Source organism: Paroedura picta, chromosome 1 (genome assembly GCF_049243985.1).
Source record: "Paroedura picta isolate Pp20150507F chromosome 1, Ppicta_v3.0, whole genome shotgun sequence".
NCBI classification, from domain to species: domain Eukaryota; kingdom Metazoa; phylum Chordata; class Lepidosauria; order Squamata; family Gekkonidae; genus Paroedura; species Paroedura picta.
In genome coordinates, this window is record NC_135369.1 from 69,862,290 (window position 1) to 69,884,903 (window position 22,614).

At 45.6% G+C, this 22,614-nt stretch overlaps 2 protein-coding genes across 4 annotated transcripts in view; one reads left to right on the forward strand and one right to left on the reverse strand.

The window, feature by feature from the left end:
• Positions 1-3,437: 3,437 nt before the first annotated feature.
• On the forward strand, positions 3,438-7,052 carry SAYSD1 (SAYSVFN motif domain containing 1). Of its 2 annotated transcripts, XM_077342018.1 has the most exons (4): positions 3,438-3,807; positions 4,572-4,862; positions 5,061-5,127; positions 6,258-7,052. In XM_077342018.1, exons 2-4 carry the CDS (start codon positions 4,858-4,860, stop codon positions 6,591-6,593), a joined length of 408 nt encoding a protein of 135 aa, XP_077198133.1. In that variant the 5' UTR covers positions 3,438-3,807; positions 4,572-4,857; the 3' UTR covers positions 6,594-7,052. The 2 variants fall into 2 exon arrangements, with proteins under 2 accessions (XP_077198133.1, XP_077198127.1); XM_077342012.1 differs by lacking the exon at positions 5,061-5,127 and having other exon boundaries at positions 3,443-3,807.
• Positions 7,053-11,378: 4,326 nt separating this feature from the next.
• GLP1R (glucagon like peptide 1 receptor) overlaps positions 11,379-22,614 on the reverse strand; it is a 187,189-nt gene continuing 175,953 nt past the window's right edge. For both annotated transcript variants that reach the window (XM_077342038.1, XM_077342030.1), the window contains one exon: positions 11,379-21,515. In XM_077342038.1, coding sequence (XP_077198153.1) covers positions 21,348-21,515 — 168 coding nt within the window. In that variant the 3' untranslated portion in view covers positions 11,379-21,347. The remainder of the gene's footprint in view (positions 21,516-22,614) is intronic.

Genomic DNA, 22,614 nt, shown 5'->3' on the forward strand with positions numbered 1-22,614 from the left:
TCTCAATGAGACCAAAGGCAGATTACACAATGTAAATCAATGTAAGCAACAGAGTCCAATCAGCAATGAACTAGGATTAGGATGTGTAAATTAAAACCAAGGAAAAATCTGGGCAAAGCACAAGTATTAACATAGCAAAGTAAATGTTGCAGAAATTACATAACATAATGCATACAGCAACAGAGACACAGTAGTGCAGTCCAATCTCTTTCCCTTTATTAAAGTATTATTTCTGAATTAATTCAAAAATAATAACAACAACAGATTTTTATATGCTGCTTTTCTCTCCCTGAAGAAGTGGCTTCCAATTGCCTTCCCTTTTCTCCCCCAACAGACACTCTGTGAGGTAGGTAAGACTGAGAGAGCCCGGATATTACTGTGATATTACTGCTGTGATGAGCCCAAGAGCACCCACCCAGCTGTATGTGGAGGAGCGGGGAATCAAATCCAGCTCGCCAGATTAGAAGCCGCAGTCTTAACCACTACACCAAACTGGCTCTCTAAAGCTCTATTACCTTTGTAAAAATGCCGTACTTCAGTTTGTGAAAAGCCCAAAGGAGAGCCTTCCTTAACCCATCAGACAATCCATTCAATAAGGTGGGCACCAGAATACAGAATGCCATGTACATGCCATTGTTGTTATTGCCCATTTATAGAGTCCAACTAAGATGAGTGACACTGTTCTTGTAGAGAATATGAGGAAAGACAGTCCCACAGATATGAGGATCCAAGGCCATGAATGGCTGTGCATGAGATAGCCAGTATCTTGAACTGAACCTGGTAACTGATGGAAAGTCAGTTGAATGTATGAAGAATGGGAGTAATATGTACACTCTGCCAAGCTCCTGATAATAACTGAGCTATGGTATTATGCACGAACAGGAGTTGTCAAGTTGACCTTGAGGCCAACTATAGAGAATGCACTACGTCTATGTAGAGTGCACTACAGTAGTCTAATTTCAATGTTACCACAGCATAGTTCCAGGTAGCCAAGGGTCACCATCAAAAGTGGGAAGCACAATGTCCTTTAACATTGCTGTTTCCCCTACCAGCATTCTCTTTCTCATCAGGATTTGGTTTAAATGTGTTTACTTTTAGTCACAGTAGACAGTGATTTGGGACCTCTACTGCAACACCAGTTGGATAAGGAGATGGAAAGCTGGGTGTCACCAGCTCATTGACAATAGCCAACACCCAAATCACAAATGATTTATCACGCAAAGTTTTAATAGAATGAAACATGGGAACTATATCCTGTGGAATACCCCAGGACAGGCCCCATGCTGAATATAACTGGTCCCCAAAAGCAACCCTCTGATCTCAGTCTCTACAGTTTCCCCATCTTCCATGCCATTGTTCTCAAATTTGCTTTGTTGTGATGGTCTTAGGAAGACTGCAGCAGCACCAAGGTGATATCCAAATAGAAAGGGAAGGTCTACATATTCCCAGTCCCACCCTGTGATGGCTACCCCCAAAGCATTCCTCCCTTCTCAGATTGCAAACCTCACAGGACATACTCATGAGTAAACATTCCTAAGTCAGAGACTTTTCCTGGGCTCCCTGGGTCCCAGAGGGCCAGCAGGCAGGCTGTTTCTGGGGCTTCTGCAGCCCCTAACCTCCAGAAGCCACATAGAGGTTGCCCCAAATTCCCCCCATGTTCTCTGAGTTGAAAGAGGCCAGAGCAACTTACTGGCTGCCGGGCTGCCAACCAGCAAACTTCTGAAACCGGCAGGAAGTTGGGAGGTAGAGGGCTGACCCCATGTTAAGCCCTTTCTGGATGAGAGCTACCTCCTGATTGGGGTATGCTACCAGGATGGGCCATCACTTACTCATGAGTAAATATTTTCAGGGCAGAGGCATTACCTCAGCACTCTGGATCCTAGAGGGCTGGTAGGGAGCCATTTCTGGGTGTTCTTCCACCCACCACCCACCACCCACCACCCACCACCCACCACCCGAAGGCTGCCCCAGCTCCCTCCTCCATGTTGAAAGGGCAACTTAATGGCAGCAGGGCATGCTCGGAGGCTGGCTCCTCTTTCACCCAGCAAATTTCTGAAACCTGCAGAAAGTTGGAGGTGGAGAGTTTATTAAGCCCTTTCTGGCTGCTGCTTACTTCCTGAATGCCTCTAAACTACCTGGGTGGGCCATCCCTGGATGAGGGTCAATCAAGTAGTGTGTGACTTGTCAGTTTGGGTTATATAAGGTTTACTGATAGTTCAATGAAAGGATTGACTCACTTTATAGCAGCTATGGATTATTAGGAAACACTGACAAAACTATCTGCTTCATAATATCTTTATTTAAACTTGCTAATGCTCGTTGTGTTTGCTTCTGGATTTTCTAAAGGTATCTTGTTGACTGTTGTGGAAAACATGATGCTTGACTAGACAAACTTTTATTCTGATTAAGAAAAAGTATTTCTATCCCTTGATCCTTTATTGAGAACACACTGATGCTTTCTCCCCACCCCATTTGAACTCTTGCGTCTCCTGATACTGAGATATAGCCAGTAAGAACAGGTCAAATTAAATGGAAGTTGTAAAAGTTATTGCAAGTGGATAAACATCTCTAAACAGCCTGTCTGGGCATTTTTTAAAGTATCTGGTTCCAGTGTAATGACCTCTGACAAACTTAATATTCTATTAAATATATATTAAAATGAGCTCTCACACTCAATTCTGCAACAGATTATATCCATTCAAATAATTTCTTATCATAAAATGGAGCATAGGGAGGATGGCTGACAAATGGCCAGATAAAGATAATAAAGGTAGCAACCTTTACAAAGGAAAGCTGATTGTAAAATGACTTGCAAATGCAGTTTTACAAACCAGATAATTAGGGTCATTTGAAAAGGTTAATCATGCTAAAATAGAGAACATGCTTCCATCTTCTATTCAACCTTATATAGCTCATTTGCCAAGTCTTTTTTTATGTTTCAATCCTAATTCATTACAGAGCCAAGTAAAAGCCACATGAAAAACTAGATATTAAATTAAGCCCCCAAATTATATGATTACCATTACTATTATTATTTTTAAAAGCTGTTTGGGAAGGAGTAAAAGCAGAGAAGCTGTGAGTGGGAAAGCTGCTTAACTCTTTCCCACTCCAAATAGTTCACTAAGGCCAAACACGTTTTTGACACCCTTTGTGGAGGGACACCTGTAGTGGGGAACCTGCAGATCCAAAGTTCCCCTTTGCCCTCTCCCAATACAGATTTTCAACAAAACAAAACACCGGTACTGCCTGGAATATTAATTCTTGAATTTTCGTGCAACAAACAGGTTAGTTCCTCGGTAGCCCCCCTCCCCCCGGATTCCCGACGTGCACTGCAAAGGCTGCCGCTGCTCCGGACTCCTGTGCTCGTAGCTCCGGCTGGCCCAGGAAACGCCGTCTCAGCACTGACTAATCCACTCGGAGCGCGGGACGCCTGCGCAGCTCCTCCTCCCCCCCCCCCCATAGAAAGTGCTGCCGGGCGCTCCCGCTTCCTCCCGCAACGAGAGCCGGGGAGATCTGTGGCGAGCACCGAGGCGCCCCCGGCAAACTCTGTCCCTCTCGCTCCCTCTGCAAGCCGGGGGGGGGGGGGGGGGAGAGAGACCCCTGGAAACGGGCACTCCGGCCCGCCCCGAAGCTTCCGTGAGGGAGAGCGAGCTGCGTCTGAGGCGTTTGGGGTCTGTTTCGAAGGGGATGCAAAAGGGCCGGACAAGTTTGCTTGGAAATAAATCTAATTCCATACGGTGGGGTTTAAGTTCCCAGGAGTTGCCGAATAAATATTTCCTCGCCTGCCTGCCCCGAACTTGCTCCTGAGTAAGTAGGCACAGAATCCGGCCGCGCCGCTTTAAGCACCTCCGGGCCACTGGTGACTTCAGTGGACGCAGCTGGTTAAGATGGCACTTTCGGTGTCCTTTGTGTTGCCATCTGGCCCCATCATGCAGTGCCAGCGGGGGGGGGGGGTTGAGTGAGAGAGTCATTCAAGGGCTTCCTCCACAGGAGTTGGATTCCTTCTGGCCTGGTTTTTAAAATATAGCTTACCTGTCTACAAATCAGGGCTGTCCACGTCGAGGCCTTCTCAGAATTGCTTCCCAGACCAGGGGGGAAGGGAAAGCCCCCCCCTCCGCATGATTGCACCACTTCTGGGGTTTTACAAAGTTTTAGGAATGTTTAAGGGGTTTCTCAATGGTAAAAAAAAAGTCGGAAAAGACTTTCCTAGGTAAACAGAAATATTTTCGCCTGGTGTATAAAACAGAGCAGTGCAGGTGTCAGGTGAGCCTCAAAGGCAAGGCATTGCTACTGAAAAGCTGTTGCATCTCAGTTTAGTCATGAAAGCCAATGTTGCACTCCTACGAGTCTGAGAGATGATCCCAATTATCTGTTTTGCCTAGGTGACAAAAATCAAGTGACTTACTTTGAATTCTTTGGTTTTAAAATGCTTTGACTTCCTTCCCAGCATTAGAAATGAGCGCTTTGTAGAGGAAGACAGAACAAAAAGCAGTAGTAAGCTGGAATAACATCCTGTTTTGCCGCCGCTCTTGCAAACAAAGCAGAGGCTAACACAAGCTTCAATTTTACAGTAAACTGCGCACACAGAACCACTCTGCGCCAGGTCCAAGTGAGAGAGCCACTCCGCGTACCACCGCCAGCTCCCGGCAGCATGCTCTGCCCCTGCACTTAGCAAAGCAACAGAAGCAGCAGTGCTTGCTCAGGCTATGGCAATGGCCGAGGGGGGTGGCCCTGCCTTCTCTATGGAGCACCGACTGGCCGAGTTCCGTGCTGCCCGCCAGGCTTCCACCAACCCTACACCCACCAAGCTTCCTTCAAAAGCTGTGGCTCCAGTGACTGAGAGCGCCCAGCCACAGCATGAGGTGAGTTCGAGTGAGCGTGTTGTGGGTGCAGGAATTTGGCGGTGGTCCTGCCTTTAAGGAGCAGCTTCGAAGGAGGCGAGACTGCTCAGACCCCGTGGGTGGGTGGTCACACTCGGAAAGATGCAGCTGTGTGCAGCGCTACACCCAGCCTGTTGAGTTCTGTGGACTGGAGTAATTTCATCGGTTGCGTTATTACAGCACCTCAGTTATATCCTGGTGTGGCTCCAGCTTGTACATTTCATCGACGGCTGTGCTTGTGCTGGAGGTGAGAATCCCTGCTGAAAGCTCTTCCTATTAACATCCGGAACCCACCCATTTACATCTATTATAACTTGTTCCCCATCCCCTAGAAACAGGAGATGCTTCAGTTCGAACTGGTGTCATTTATTTTTAAATTATTTTATTTTAAATTGTATACTACTTAAACTCTATGTATGTATTTTTAACTTGCTGAGCTACCCCGAGCCATAGAGAAGGGCATTATATACATTATAATATAATAACAATGGTATGTGGGTTATTTGTTCACACAGACATGGTTTTTGTCCACTAAACTAAAGGTTTGATGTCATTGAAATTCCGCACATTTATTTGTGAAGTTTAAACTGCCTTTCCTGCAAGGATTTGGGGGATTTGAATAGAATGTATCAAGCCCCCATCCAGTGCTGTGAGATAGGCCAGGCTGAAAAATTTGCCCGAGCAGGAATTTAAAACCTGGTCCAGGCCTTGTTCATTTGCTAATATGCTGATTCTAAAACAAAACAATGCTTTCTGCTTTATTATATTCCATAATTAACAAAATGTCATTCTGATATGTTGGGGAGGAATTAGTGTCTGTTGTTGTGAATATTTTTAGAGGTTGGTTAATTCCAGAGAAGCTTGCCTGGCCTCAACCTGGGCCTGGGCCTTTTTGATCCTGGCCCCTACTTGGTGGAATGAGTTTCTGGAAGAGCTACAGGCCCTGCAGGAGCTTTCTGCATTCTCCATGGCCTGCAAGACAGAGCTGTTCTGCCAGGTCTATGGATGAGGCAGTTGCAGAGAGATTAGTAGAAGGCTCCCCTACCTTTAGAAGTAGATACGACCATCTTTGGACAACATTAGTTATGGTACGCTCTCACTGTCCCTGCTGGTAGTTGCATTTGATGGGGAGGGTTGATGTTACCACCATTTTGTAATTTTGTGCTTTGTATGAATAGTTTTATAGGGTTTTATTGGGGGGTTTATTATCTATGGCATTGACTTTGTAACCTGCCATGAACCGGCTTGCTGGTAGTGGTGGGAAATAAATCGAAATAATAATATCACAATGTAAGTTCATTTAGCCTTTTGTTTTAACCATACACGACATCCATTGCATGGCTGAATGTATTATCACTTGTTGTTTTCATTTCTTAGGAATCCAGTCAAGGAACACACAGACCTAAGGCCCGAGCTGTTTTATCCCCTCCACCATGGTGGACCCATTACTTTTTTACGAATGTGACCTTTCTCAAGTTTCTCCTCTGGCTGGTCTTACTGGGACTCTTTGTGGAACTGGAGTTTGGTCTGCCATATTTTGTCTTGTCCATGTTTTATTGGATTTATGTAGGAACCCGTGGCCCTGGAGAAAGACAGAGTGGAGAAAAAAGTGCTTACTCTGTATTTAACCCAGGTTGTGAAGCTATACAAGGAACACTCACAGCAGAACAACTTGAGAGAGAACTACAGTACCGACCCTTAGCTGGAAGGTAACTGGTAAAATACCAACTCACCTTTTGACTGTAACTGCTGCAAATGTATCTTTTTTTTTTTGCTTGAATAAGTTGAAACTGTTTTCTATGGCATTTTCCACCTTTTAATGGATCTCAGTTTTGTAAACAAATGTGTAAATGTACTTTTTTGTATGGAATCCAAATATTGAAAGAAAAAAGGCAGTTATGAAATGTAGCAGCTGAATCAGATTTTGGTTTTATTGTATGTTCCTGTAGTAACCTGAAACTTATCATTCTGTTCTGAATGAATGGATGATTTTTATTTGTACTGTTTCCTGTGGGCCCAGAAGAGTATGGGGAAAAAGGCTTCCTTTTAGTAGTATAAAATCTGACTGTATTTTTGGTGCAGTGATTTTTCCAATAGCTATGAAGTACAAGAGCCTAGAAAGCATGTGACAACTGTCTTTCAATAAAATAGCAGAACAGATTGCCTCTTCCATTATGCCTCCGAACAATTGTTATGATCAAAATCTGTGTAGGGTCCCTGGCCCCAGAGCTCCCAGAAGAGCTAAGGGCCCTGCAGGATCTACCAGCTTTCCGCAGGGCCTGTAAGACGGAGCTCTTCCGCCAGGCATATGGTTGAGGCCAGGGCAGCTCTCCCACTAATCCATCAGAGGATCCCCTCCAATATTGAGATCTCTAACATCGAGATCATGGTTAGGTCTATTGTATTGGTGCCACCCTCTTCTGAACATTATTCTCTCCACCAGGCTGAACTAAGATCAGAATTGTGACCACCGCCGCTATATATTATATGTAACTTTTAATTGGGGTTTTTATGGGGATTTTATTGTGTTTTAACTATTTATGGTGTAAACCGCCCTGAGACCTATTGGCAGAAGGGCGGTCTAAAAATTTAATAATAATAATAATAATAATAATAAAACTGGCCTCAACCAAGGCTAGGCCTTTTTTGGCCTTGGCTTCAGCCTGGTGGAACCCCCTCCCTAGTGAGATCAGGCCCCCTCAGGATCTTAAACAGTTCTGGAGGGCCTGCAAGACAGAGCTGGTCTGCCAGGCCTATGGCTGAGGCCAAGAATCACATTAGGAAAATGCTGGCCTCCTTGCCTGAGAACCACCTAATCGCCACCAATTAAATACCGCCTAACCCTCAGGAGATTTAAAATTACAAAATAGGCAGTTCAAATATTATTTTAATAATTTTAGACTTTAATTGTTTAATTTGTTATTGTATATTTGTTTTGCTTTATTCTGATGTTACCCACCCTGAGTCAATATAGAAGGATACAATATAGCAAAAAATTGTTTTTAAAGTACTGTATTTGCTGGTATATAAGACTACTTCCCCCCCCCCCCCTGAAAAACATGCCTCCAAGTAGGGGGGGGATCGTCCTATACGCTGGGTGCACTTAAGTCGGGATAGATATAGCTGCCCATAGTGGCCTCCCGATGCCCGCCCACCTTATTCTACATACCATCCAGTGTCGCATGGTATCCAGCATGGCTGCGGCAGGTCACCAGCGTGGCTGCGGTGAGCATCAGCAGTAAGACAGGAGTGCCAGCCTTTTCGGTGTGACTGGCCCGTTCTGCTCGGCGGGAAGCAGCAGCGCTCCAGCCCGCTCCTTGTCTACACAGAGCTTGCACATGCGCACTTGCGCACTAGTGCCAGTCACAGGGAGATGCAGGGGTGGGTTGCAGCCACAGGGAGATGCAGGGGTGGGTTGTTGCACTGCAGCCGTACAATGGTGACAATGACAGGTAATGTAATGTAATGTAACAAACTCTATATTTTGAGTGGAGATGTTGGGGGGGGTCATCTTATACGCCCAGTCATCTTATACGCCGGCAAATATGTTATTTAAAAAATGACAACTCTTGAAAAACTACAATTTCTATTCTATGGTAAAACAGCCTAAGTGAAGTTCATGCATTTTATGTCATTCAGGCCTGCATTCTAAGAACCTATTGATTTGGCTGAGAAGGGGCAGAGAGCTCTTCTGCTGGGAATCAGAGGGTTGAAAATGATTTGATTGGCACTTCTCACATGGTAGGACCATAATCACCAGGACTTCTGAGGAAGTTCTTCACATTTGTTCCAAAGGTAATCGAATTGCACTGAAAACCCTTCAACAAAAATAGCTCTGCTGATGGCTGAAGGGGTGTTCATACTATATCCCACATCTCACAAGTAGGAGTGGTATTGTAATTCATAGAACTGTCAAGGACTGCAAGTTAGCAGTATTTTCAGAATAATGTGTTTTATTTCTGCTCATAACTTCCCGTATCGTGAAAATCTAGTTTGAAGGGGAGAAGAACTTAATTCTTTGCTTGTGGCAGGCTAGTGAGATGCATACCAGTTTTATGTGATTCCACATCCCTCATTGTTGAGTTTTATCTGGACTTCATAAATATACACTTGGGAATCATATGTATCAAATGTATCACATATGATGAATATAGTATCTAAGAGGATTCACATGCTTGTATTTTGCAAGCATATAAATCTGTCTCTAAAGCAAGCAGTATGAACAATCTAGTTAGAGCTGAACCAGAGTAATTTTCAGCTAGTTTGGGGGTTCTAAACAAAATTGAGAGCCTAAATGTAGTACAGGTAGCTATATAATAACTTATACACAGGCAGCTCTTTATTAAGTATTAAGCTGAAAGGATCTCCCTTCACTCTTCTGAGACTGTCACTTGATCATTCTCCCTTTCCCCCTGCATGGGGAGGGGGAAAGTCCTACAGCCCACATAATTTGCATGACACGAGCAAGCAATATATTTAGCTGATGTTTTTTGAAGCTCTATTGATGTAGATAAATGTTAAACATCTGTTTAACTCTGGTATTGAAGTTAAGCAATATCATAATGTTTAACTTGGGTTGTATCGGGACCAATAGGTTTTGAAATCTAGTATTTATTACTAAAGGCCATCATGTGCATATTAAAGAGCAAAACACTATCAGGTTAGAAACTTTTCAGGTCCCTTCTCATCTAATGCAATTGAAAATATCCAATGACGAGACATTCTCCCATAATGATTAGGCTTTTCCATAGATGGAGAGGTGGTCACAACCAGAAATCCCTGTTCCCCCTCTGCCTAAAGTGTTGCCCTCAAAGATTTCTTTGCACATCTAAACACTGCCTGCGGTGCCGCGGGTGCTGCGGACTAAATAAAGCCGTAAGGGCTTCTGGGGCGGGATGTGTCCGGGATGAGTAAGGGTCCGGATTGGGCCCTTCCTCCGGACAGACAATCGGAGGGACCAGTCAGCAGGCGCAAAGCGCCTGCCAATTGGTCCCTCTGATTCCCAGCAACTGATTCCCAGCTCTGATTCCCAGCAACTGCGAGCAGTGCACAGCGCGGCTCGCAGTTGCTCCTTTGCCGGCGGCCTGACGCGTCAGAGACGCTAAGCGCCTCCGATGCGTTAGGCCGCCCACAAGGGAGCCCCCCGGCGGCCTAACGCAGCGAGAGGTGCAAAGCGCCTCTCGCCGCATCAGGCCACCGCCCGAGGGAGCCCCCGGCAGTCAGGCTCCGCGCGGCTGCCAGGGGCTCCCTCGGGCAGCGGCCTGACGCGGCAGGAGCCGCTTGGAATACAAGCCAAGCCAGCAAGTGGTTGCAGACTGGCTGGGTATTGCACGGACACAGGAAGGGGCTGGAGGAAGCGGCTGGTGGTGGGGATCTGATGCTGAGAGGCGAGGAGGGGGAGGCAGGAAGGTGGGGAGGAGGCCTGGGGGGTGGAGGATCATCAAGAATAGAGGGAGAAGAAGCCCGGGGATCGCGGTACGGGGAGGAGGCTGCCTCCCTGCCTTTGCGCGGTGAAGGGGATCGAGCCGCCTCCATTGCGCGCGGCAAGTGGCCAGAAGGCGCCAGAAGGCTGGAGAGATCCTATGCGAGCGGCCAGGCGGCGTCTAAGAAAGACCTCGAGCCCGTCAAGGACTTTCTCATTGTTTGGATAGGCCCAGCTTCCCCCCACCACTGCCCACCCCAGACAACCCCCGGAAATCCGCTGATCTGTTTGCTCCTGAGCCGCAGAAACCAGGCAAATTCATTGAGGAGGAGATCAGGGGGTGGGCTGCAAAAGGAACCCTGTGCAGGGGATCGAAAGAGACGACCCCAAGGCAAGGCAGAGGCTTCGCTGGCCTCTGGCGCCGGCAAGAGGCTGGATGCTGCATGCGGCTGGATGCCGCGAGAAAATGCCGCCGAGGAAATGGCTGGCCCCACCAGGAGCCCGCTTGGCCGCCGCCTCTGCAGGCCGCCCTGGGCTTCTGCCCACCCCAGGACCACGCCCGACCGTTAATGGACAGGAGCAGCGAGAAGCCGGTGAGTGGCCCTGGGGTTCTGTCTCGCCTTGGGAGGGAGGAGCGCGGGGCTGCATTTGGGGGGGGGGGTAAAAAGGTGGGTGGGTGGGAGCGTGTCCCTTACCCTTCCCCCTTCTCCCCTTTCAAAGCCCATTTTTATAAATGGGCTTTGAAACTAGTATTCTTATATGCTATGTATTATCTACAGTTAACTTCCTGCTGCCTGGCAACAGGGTGAGGGTAGGTAGGACACCTAAAGCAGTAGAGTTGCTGCTCCTGAACTCATCATTTGACAGGACTGAAATATGGCAACCTGTTTAGCACAGCACTGATTCTGCAGATGTAAGTCAAGTCTTAGCCTGATGAAGTTCATTTTGAGTTTATGTTCATTTAGCTGCATAGATTTCACTCAAGCACAATGGAAATGTGCTACAAAGTTTGGAACAAAAGTAAAAGTTTATTTGAAATGTATTTCAAAGAAAAGTTACTCACTCTGGTAGCAGTAATAATAGTAATTTTATTTGGCAAATTACACTGATTTATCAAGAAAACGAACAAGGATAAATTCACAATACAGTTGAGTAACATTTATAACGGCCTTCAAAAATCTCATACATGCAATATTAAAATAAAACTTTTGTAACAGATGGAAATAAAGCCTTAACTTCTAATCCTAAAAATATTCACCTACTTGCACATTTACAATGCAATCCTATGTTAGTTATATGCCTTATGACTCCTATTAAATGGAACATGATTTTTATCTACATATATTTTGAAGTAGAATCACAGTGAGTGAGCAGGTTGCTGGTGCTGTGGGCTGCTCAAGCCATTTCAGAGTACATTTGAACAGCTGGCTGAAGGCTACGGCAGCTTTTGAAGCGAAGGCAATTGAAGACACGAGCACATCCACATTTTCCTCATCTACCTCCATTACTGCTACCAAGTTGGGAGTGTTATGAGCATCCGGCTGACACTAAAGGGGGTGGCTCCTTGTTTTCCAATACTGCTTTCATCAGTCTTGAGAAGGAGCAGAAGAAAGGCTTAAGTGCTCTTCTCTGTTGTAGCTGTAATCTCTCTCAAGATTAACCAAGCTGGTTGAAAGAGCGGAATGGACTGCAGCAAAAACATATATATGGTATATATTCTATTCTATAAGGAATGTATTTATCAAATGGAAAATAGTGGGCTGAGAGAAAGAAAAATAATTTGCCTGAGCAAGCCCTACATGGACAAAAGTAAGGGAGAACTGCAGAGTCTTAGCAAGAATTAAAAATAAAATGGCAGTCTTTGTTAAAGCGGATTCTGAGATCTGGGGACTTATGCCAAGGAACAAGGTGCTTTTAAAGCCTTTTGAGGCTGCTCCTTTGACAATCCTACTCCGAAAGCTACTTTGAAGACAACATGCAGCATGTTCATGAATACTCTTCAAACCTGTCTAGGTAATGGCAGAGGTATTTATATGGTTTAGGGTGTGGGGATGAATGAGTCACACAAAAACTTAAAATAAAAAATAAGGTGATCATTCAATTAGTATTCTTCCTCAGTGAGTCAGTTTTGCATAGGGAGAGCTTCAGCCACAAAAAATAAATGTTAAACTTTAATAGAACACTGTTTTCTTTCTGTCAGATAATGTATACCAGCGGTCCGCAAGCTTCCGCTTGCTGAGGACCGCTGCGGCGTAGTGGGTGGCCCGGGGGCCTGCGCATGCGCAGCAGCCCCAGTGCTGCCGCCATGTCGGCGGCCGCGGCTTCCCCTCCAGGCCGCGAGCAAATCGGCCGCTAAAGCTAAAGCGGCCGATTAGTTTGCGGCTCAGCAAGCTTCTCTTCCCTCCCCTCCCGAAGCGAGAAGCTTGCCAGGCGGCGAGCTAATCTGCCGCTTTGGCGGCCAATTTGCTCGCGGCCTGGCGAGCTTCTCGCTTTGGGGGGGGAGGGAAGAAGGAGCCGAGGCCTTCGCAGTCCGGCGCCGGGCCGCGGCCCGCAGGTTGGGGACCACTGATGTATACTCTAGACTAGCGATCCCCAACCTGTGGGCTGCGGACCACATGTGGTCCATCGACTAATTGGAGGTGGGCCGCGAAGGACGCCTTCTCCCCCCCCCCCCCCGGCCCTTTACAACACACTTCGGGTGTCATTGTCTCCCATCACTCCCAGATGGGACTATCTCGTTGCAGAGGAACAAGCTCAGGGTTCCCATTGATTTGTCATTGTCATGAGTTAAAATTTCCCTGAAAATAAAATGTTCCTTATGTTCATTGTTGTGGCGTGTCTGTATCTCATTTTGAAGGGATGTTTAAACATTACCATAGCGATCAGAGAGCGTTAGGGCAGTGGTTGAGAGTAGAGGAGTAAACTACCCCCCCCCCCCCGGGCCTCAGTAAAATTGTCAAGCGTTGAGTGGTCCCCGGTGATAAAAAGGTTGGGGGCCACTGCTCTAGACAAGTTGTATGTGTTACACCAGTGGTTCTTAAACTTTTTCAGGCAGCTGCCCCCCTTGGTTGCTAGGCCACATTCCTAGTGTCCTCCCACACACACACGCACAAAAGAACACACTTCTTTCTTGATGTTAGGCCTACTGCAAATTCAAAGTGCACCATATTGCCTACACTGCATTTTTGGTTGTACAGTGGCCATATTTTAGTCTGGAAAAAATTTCTTTGTAAAAGTAATTTGTAAAACCCACTTTGGATCCTCATTGGGGAGAAAGATGGGTGAGGAAAGAGAGGGAAGCAAGCAATGGAAAATGCCATGGCCAGTAACAAGCAGGAGAAAGCTTTTCCAGCCCCCTAAAGATGGAGACTCTTGGGGAAGGGTTGCCAACCCTGGGTCAAGAAATTCCTTGAGATCTTGGGTGGTCTGGGAAGGGCAGTGAGGAGGGGAAGGGGCTCAGCAGGAATATGATCCCACCCAGCCAATCTTCAGAAGCTGTCATTGTCCTAGGAAAGCTAACCAGGGTTGGCCCTGGTCAGGACTGCGATGGGAGACCACTAAGGAAGTCCAGGGTTGCTACTATCCAGAGGCAGGTAATGGCAAGCCATATTGGAATGTCTCTCACTAGGAGAACGCAGCTGCAGCTAGAAGAGTCAGACTTGTACCCCCCCCCTACTGCCACAAAATTCCTCATTGCCCCCTTGGATCTCTCCATTGCCTCCACCCACCCTGGGAACCCCTATGCTAGATGAAAGCTATCAACAATTGTATTTACATATCTGATGCAGAGTAAATACATGTAATTGTATTTACATATCTGATGCAGAATTTTACAAAAACATTGTAATGTATCCTTAAATGCCATCTGTTGTGTAGCAACAAAACTCAGGAATAGATTATGTTTAATTAACATTTTGAGTTTCTTTCCCCATTCACTTTATGCATTTCATAATTCTGCAGCATCTTCTGTTCTAGGGGGGAGGACTTGCTTTCATCAGATGTCTTGTTACTGACCTGCCATGGAACCACAGTTAATTAAACTGAATTTTTAACTGGGAATGCTTCTATTGAGATCTCAATCTCCTTTTCCATCTATACCGGAAAGGAAAAAAACCCTCTTGCCTTAGGCAGACCAGAATTTAAGATCTATCCTGTAGCACAGATGTTACATCTAGAAAGTTCACATCATGTCATCATAAATCACAGATTATAATTAGTTCTGGGACTGTCACAGGTTTGGTTCTTAATTTTGTGAAGGAACATAAATATGCCATGTAATGTCCCTTGTCGATCTGGATTTCACTTAGTTTCGGATTTTAAGCACAGGCAACATGGCTACACTGCACATTGTAGATGCTCAGTGGACATCACACTGGCTAGGCATGTTATCATATTAGGAATACATTCTGTATCTTCTGAGCTGGCGATCGCCCTGGCTGGACAGCTGGGAAGGGTTTTCTTCCCCCACCCCCGCCGGACAGCCGCCTTTCCCAGCTGGCCAGCCAGCTGGGAAGGGCTCCCCCCACCGGCAGGCGCCTTTCCCAGCTGGCCAGGCAGGGCGATCGCCCTGGCCAGCCAGCTTGTAAGGCTTTCTCCCCACCGAGCCAACGGCGAATGGCGGCGGTGGGGAGAACGCTGCACACGGTGGGGAGTGGGCGGGTCGGGAGGCGCTTTGCACCTCCTGACTTGTCAGGTCTGGGACCAGTGGCTTGTTGCCAGAGTGACATGCGGAGGGCCCAATTGGCAGGCGCAAGGGCCTGCCAATTGGACACCCTGCTTGTCACTCCGGGGAAAGGAGCCAATGGCCACCCTTCCCCATCCCGGACAGGGCCCTCCTCGAGGGCCCTTACTGCTTTATTTATACTGCTCCCACGGAGCAGTTACCGATTGAAATACCTAGTAACCTTGGAATTAATTTACAGGGTGGGGGAGATGATCTAAAGTTGCTGAATTTTAGCATATTCCAATGAATCAGTCTTAATTAAGATTCTAAAGGCTTACTAACTTCATACAGCGAGAATTCTAGCAAGTTGCAGTATATAATACTGAGCTGACTGAAGTAGTGAAATGTATAGCGACAGAATCTGTTCATTCAGAAAAAACAGCTTTGGCTTCCAGCATTAAGTGCAAATTGCCTTGCAGCCATGGTGATCCATGCAACGGTCACCTCTAGACTGGATTACCGTAACTCAATCTACACAGGCCTACCCTTCTCTCTGACCCGGAAACTACAACAGGTCCAGAATGCAGGAGACTGGGTCCTCACAGAGACAACTTGTGCTTGGCAGCTGCAATGTTTTCCAGTTAAATTTCAGGTTTCAGGTACGGGTACTTACTTTTAAGGCTATTCATAGACTTGGTCCAGCATATCTGAGGGACTGCCTATGTCACCTAAAGAGTGCTTCACTCCACAAATACCAACTGGTGGGTGGTTCCGGACTCCCAAAATGTATGTCTGGCCTCAGTCGGGACCATGACACTTTCAGTTCTGGTGAGACTTAGTGGAATGAGCTCCTAGAGGAGATCTGGGCCTTAATGCAATTGGCTCAGTTCTGCAGAGCCTGCAAGATGGAACTGTTCTGCCAAGCTTTAGGTTGAGCACAGTGAGTTTATAACATCTATAAGGGCCCCTCCCTCTATGAAAACACCCAAAATCTGACAAGGATCTACAGACTGAAAGAGTATATGAGAAGATACAGTGACAATTGTTAGATACAGATGTGGTTTTAAGTGGTTTTATAGATTTATCAAATCTTAATTTAATTTGTTGTATTGATTACAATAGTTGTACAGTGCCACAAGCTGGCTTGCTACGAGGGCAGTATATAGACTGAACAAATAATAAATACATTTGAAGATGAAAGAAACCTAAAGGTAAGAAAAAACAGGACATGTTGAGCAATAAATCCATGATTCCTGGGCCTGAAAGCTTGTAGTGATATACAGGAATTTTGTCATAGATATTATTTCATTAAAGGTATCATTGCTTATTTCACTTTTCTATGTCTCCCCTATACATAAGGGGTGGATTGCTCATTGTCAACTACTGATGCCAGCAAGCAGCTAGTTGCTTTGGTTCACACTAGCATTTGTGCAGCCTTCTGATGCAAAAAGCGCTGTGTAAGGGGTAAGATGAGGCATTAATGGTAACAGAAAAGGCATGCATTTGCCATCTTTAAAAAAGTCATACTAGATGAAGTTTAATCTGGATGAAAAACTTCTTAATCCTAAGAGTACATAGCAAGAGAGAACACAAGGGTATCCTTATCCACGGTTCCTCTCAATATTTATGAAACAGCCCGGGGGGAGGAGCCGGTCCGGGGTGTCCGAGTTGGAATAGGCTCCAATACGGCCCTACAACGTTGTGCTGAATCACCGCACCCTGCCCTCCAGTGCCTACCCGCCTCCGCCCTGCGCTCTCTTGTCCTCTAACGAGGCCAATGCCCCACCACGACTCTCCGCACCTCACTTGCTCCCCCCCTGTTAGTGCCCTTAACAGCTTACCGACTAGTAGTTGCTATAAGATTGTATAATTCATTATTTTCTAAGAGGACAGGAATAATTGTACTAGTAGCACTACTGATACAATATCCTGTTTCTGCACAATATACAAGAGGCGCAGGCTTACTGCATGAGTGGAATGCTGTATAGGGCTGTCTGTGTACCTTATGGGTGGTATATGAGGAATAGAAGGGCTCCAAATCATGGCATGTTCTCTTTTGAGGGGAAGTACACGAATACACATGGGTTCCTCTTCCCACAATCCCTGGAGGCAAGAAATTGATTGCACTGTTCATCTTATGGGGGGGGGGGGAGCAGCCCACCCTCAGCCTGCCTCTGCTGGAGAAAAAGGTGAATTGAGAGAGCTTTTCATTTAAGGAGCTCCATTGGATGTACTTTGTTCTTTCCACATATATGATTTTCATAGAATCATAGAACCATAGAGTTGGAAGGGGCTATACAGGCCATCTAGTCCAACCCCCTGCTCTACGCAGGATCAGCCCTAAGCATCCTAAAGCATCCAAGAAAAGTGTGTATCCAACCTTTGCTTGAAGACTGCCAGTGAGGGGGAGCTCACCACTTCCTTAGGCAGCCTATTCCACTGCTGAACTACTCTCTGTGAAATTTTTTTCCTGATATCTAGCCTATATCGTTGTACTTGTAGTTTAAACCCATTACTACGTGTCCTCTCCTCTGCAGCCAACGGAAACAGCATCCTGCCCTCCTCCAAGTGACTACCTTTCAAATACTTAAAGAGGGCTATCATGTCCCCTCTCAACCTCCTTTTCTCCAGGCTGAACATTCCCAAGTCCCTCAACCTATCTTCATAGGGCTTGGTCCCTTGGCCCCAGATCATCTTCGTTGCTCTCCTCTGTACCCTTTCAATTTTATTTATGTCCTTCTTGAATTGAGGCCTCCAGAACTGGCCTCCAGAACTGCACAGTACTCCAGGTGTGGTCTGACCAGTGCCGTATAAATAGGACTATGACATCTTGTGATTTTGATGTGATGCCCCTGTTGATACAGCCCAAAATGACATTTGCCTTTTTTACCGCTGCATCACACTGCCTGCTTGTGTTTAGTTTACAATCCACAAGTACCCCAAGGTCTCATTCACACACAGTGTTACCTAGAAGCGTATCCCCCATCCAGTAGGCATGCTTTTCATTTTTCTGACCCAGATGCAGAACTTTACACTTATCTTTATTAAATTGCCCATTTTTCCATTGTGTTCAGATCTCGTTGAACTTTGTCTCTATCTTCTGGAGTATTTGCCAGTCCTCCCAATTTGGTGTCATCTGCAAACTTGATGAGTAGTCCCTCCACCCCCTCATCTTGATCATTAATAAATATGTTAAAAAGTACCGGGCCAAGTACCAAGCCCTGAGGTACCCCGCTACTCACCTCCCTCCAGTCTGATGAAACACCATTGACAACAGCTCTTTGAGTGCGGTTCTCTAACCAATTCCCTATCCACCTAACTATCTGAAAATCCAGATTGCAGTCCTTCAATTTATCCATCAGAACATGGGGAACCTTATCAAAAGCTTTACTAAAATCTAAGTAAACAACATCAACTGAATTTCCACAATCCAGCAAACCTGTTACTTGGTCAAAAAAGGAAACCAGGTTGGTCTGACAGGACCTGTTGGAGACTTTCTGTTTGCCTTTCACTTTGTCTGCCTTTCACTTTCACTGACAGGACCTGTTGGAGACTTTCTGTTTGCCTTTCACTTTGTCTGCCTTTCACTTTCACTGACAGGACCTGTTGGAGACTTTCTGTTTGCCTTTCACTTTGTTTGTTCTTCTGGCCTCCTCTTCCTCAAAGGTATTTACCTTTTGCCCACTGTGCAGTCACAGTGATGTCTGCATCTGAGGTCTCTGTCCATGGGACCTTCTCCAAGGGAGAGTTGGGGGAGGTGACCCCAGACAGCAGGGAAGGAAATCCCTGCAAACCTGCTTGCCCAGCTGTCCCACTGCGGGAAAGCTCCTGGAGACAGACATAGGCCGCAAATCATCTGGTTTAAAACATGAAGATTTCTGGTGCCAAAACTGTACCTTCTACTGATCAGCCAGGATGGCCTGTATCAGCCCATCAGGACTGCTCTATGCAGCCTTCTACAACCATCGGAGTGGTAAGTCAAACAGACAATAGCTCTCCATGGGGAGTCTTTGTTGACTAGCTAGAACAATTTGTTCAGGACTGGCTAGAACAATTTGTCTCCAATCAGAGAAGAAAAAAAGAGCTTCTTTACCATGATGCAAACTTCTTCCCCCCCCCTCCCTTTAGAGTCAAACACCTTCACAAAATTAGCTACTGCAAGGCCTCTAGGCACACAGAAACATCAGGGCTCCTCTTGGCCAACAAAGGCTGCCTGTAAAAGAATAGTCCCCATTAGGGTTTTGTGCTTCGGCCACCTAAGTGGCCATTCCAGCCTGAAACAGCCAGCACCACAGCACGCGGGGGGGGGGGGGGGCAGTGCTGGCACGTGACCCTGCACCTGCATGCATGAACCAACTGGCATGCCGGCACCGCCCCTTCCTCCTCACACTGTGGCGGTGGCTGAAGCACACAACCCTTGGAGTAAATTCAGATTAATCAAGACTACAGCAGACAGGGATTTCCCCTCAGGCTTCGAGGATTCCGATGCAGATCTGCATAAAGAGGAAGGTCAATTGTCTGAGGGTGAAATCCTGCAACACAGCAAGCCAACTCATCACCTAATTTTCTCACAAGGAACTTTACATAAAGCATTAAATTTCTGCATCAATTTCCCAGATATTCACAAAATCTCATTTCTTGTAATCCTGCATCTCAAAGGAATCCATATACATCCCACCTCAATAACCTCCTTATAAGGTCACCTTCACAAGAGGGACACTCAAGGACATTCAGGCCATTTCCACACAAAGAATCTGCCCATGGACAGCCTTCGAATGTTGGTGGCTCCACAGGAAATCACCTGCATCACAAAGCTGTCAAGGAGCTGGGTCGAGTTTTGGCCATTTTTAACTTGCGATGAGGGAAATCACCAAAACTGGCCAAATTCACCACCCTCAATCATCTGTCACCCTGGCTGATGCAGCAGTTGGATAGAGAGTCCTACAGTAAGTGGTCTAGTCCTGTTATCTCTAAGTTTGGCGGTCACTTTTCACTCCCTGGATTGGATGAATTTGAAATCTCCCTACAACATCAGAATGACCTCTTCCCCTTGAGAGAGAATGGGATATCAGACTTACCATAAAGGTTCCTTCTTCGTGAGGGTGAGGAGGACACTCTGGACCCACCCTAGCTGGAGGGTCTTTGTTCAGCCTGTTACACTTCCTAAAGGGTGACTGGCTGCCAATCTCTGTGTTCATTGTTCTTTTATTGTTCTACCAGTTTATCTTTACCTGTATGGTTTGTTTCATGGAGTTCTGTAAACCTTGTTGTCTGTCTGTCTGTTTGGCACACATTGTGAACTGTTGCCAGCTACAGAAGTCTTTGGACTGAGGGAGGGCTCCTCTTTCCCCCAGAGATGGAAAGTGCAATCAATTTCCAATCACCAGGGATTGTGAGAAGAGGATCCCAAGCAAATCAGAGGGTCCTCCTTGTCCTTGAAAGAACACTGATGTTCCATTCAATTTTGGTTATTTTTTAAGTTTGAGACATGAAAGGGCAAGATAGATAGCGTTAAATGATGTGTAAACTCCCCTCTCCTTGGTTCATGGTGTGTTCAGCATTAATAAGCTTCCCAGGAAAGCGCTCAGGAAAAAAGCTTCCTCTTAGTGCTATCTTCCTGTACATTATGTTTGTTAGCATTGTGAATATTAAAAAGCAGCACAGGTACTCCCATTCTGCATAATAACTATTTTCGGAAGCTGTTACAATGCCATGTAAATGGAATGAAGAAGAGTTGATATGCAGATACTGGCTAGCAGGTGCCTGTGACTCTGCTCATGATGAACTGAACTGCCTTGGACATGTTGTGTAATACAATCTGAATGGAGATAAAATGCAAACTTTATGCAACATAATTAGTAGATGTGGCAGCGGGGAACACTTTTATAACAGTCATAACTGCATATGTACTAAGAAAGCTGTCCTATGAAAAGCCTGTAATAATTCCAAGTCTGATAGCTGCTTCAAATTGTGTTTGTTTCCTCTTTCCCAAATAAACTTTTTTCTGATCTGTATCCGTTGCACTTTTGTAATTGATAAACCAATGAAGCTTCCAGTTCATCCACCTAAACTAATAAGCTGTTAGTCTCATGCTTCCTGACCGCATCACTGCAGTGTTAGGCTCTGGATACCCTGTAGGCTATACATATTAATTGGAAAGACACTCTTGAAGCTCACTTTAGATAGCATTATCTCCTTCCCTTCCCCAGCACTGATTATACTAGCAGTTAGCTTTATTTTAAAAGTTTGTCCAGCTGCCATGAACTGAGGCTCAGCTTTTCAAAGGGTCTCTTACAATTATTCAAACTGGATTTCAAAGGATATTCAATTATACTTCCTATAGTTCAAGTCCAACTTGTTTGCTCTTGCCTCTGAAGAAATTTTAGCTGCATGTAGCCTGACAAGTAGCAGCATAGACTGTGCTCCCCAAGGTACCTCCACTACTTATGCTGTTGGCCGGACACTTGAGTGGCTTCATACTGCTGTCTCTTTGGACGTAGAAGTGCTCTAGTCTCCAGCGCTCCCAGCTTTTCTGAAATTCTGTTTGAACCTAATATAAGGAAAGAAGGAAACAGGAATAATCAGGTTTTCAGATTCAGCTAGTATACTACCAAGAAAAAACGCAGTGTTGTATATTAAGCAGCCTGATCATAGAATAAATTCACTATTATTATTACTCTACATAATCTCTGTAATTACCTAATTGATCCATTCTGAGGCTTGTTCATCACTGAAATAATCAGCACTTTCTCTTATAAAAATAGATCTGTGAGTGCAGTATAGCAGGCTCCGTTTCGGGAGTTTGTAGGTTTATTGGGAGAGTTAGGGGTGGGGAACAATTTGTGACATGGTAAGGAAAGAGTATGTGATGTATAATTATTTCTGGACATTATTTGCATGTAAAAACAGAGGGATTAATATTAGTGCAAATTCTCAGATATAGGGTTATTTTAGGCATGGCTCCATTTGGCGAGTTAGTAGTGGGGAAGAATTTGTGACATGGTTAGGAAAGGTTATGGGATGTATAATTTTTTCTGACATAATTATGCATGTAAAAATAGAAGGATTTATATTAGTGTACATTCTCAAATTAGGGTTAGGGTTAGCATAGGCATGGCAAAGTTTGGGGTGTTTGTAGGTTTATTTGGAGCGTTAGGTGTGGGGAAGAATTTGTGACATGGTTAGAAAACGTGATGGGGTTTATTTATTTATTTATTTATATTTATATTTATATTTTTATACCGCCCTTCCCTATGGCTCTGGGCGGTTTACATAAAACATTTTTGAACATTCACATAGAACACTATCAAAATCAATATCAAAAATCAATATAACAATATAACAGTAACAACAAAATATCAACTGGAACAATTAGAACGGCACTTCAACAATAACTTGACAATCCCTCAGTCGGTTTGTTCCCTCAGTCTGGGGGGCACCTGTAGGTGTTATTGCTCAGTCAGCCCCACCAAATGCCTGGTGGAAGAGCTCCTTTTTGCAGGCCCTACGGAATTGTGGAAGTTCCGGCAGGGCCCTGATCTCTTCGGGGAGCTCATTCCACCAGGTGGGGGCCAGGACTGAAAAGGCCCTGGCCCTTGTTGAGGCCCGACATGCCTCTTTAGGGCCAGGGATCCATAGCCAGTTGGAGG

Bases quoted from the DNA above. Each gene is read 5' to 3' on its own strand.
- SAYSD1 (XM_077342012.1), top strand. From the start codon at position 4,707: ATGGCAATGGCCGAGGGGGGTGGCCCTGCCTTCTCTATGGAGCACCGA. The intron at 4,863-6,257 runs GTGAGTTCGAGT...TTCATTTCTTAG, and splicing joins GCGCCCAGCCACAGCATGAG to GAATCCAGTCAAGGAACACA.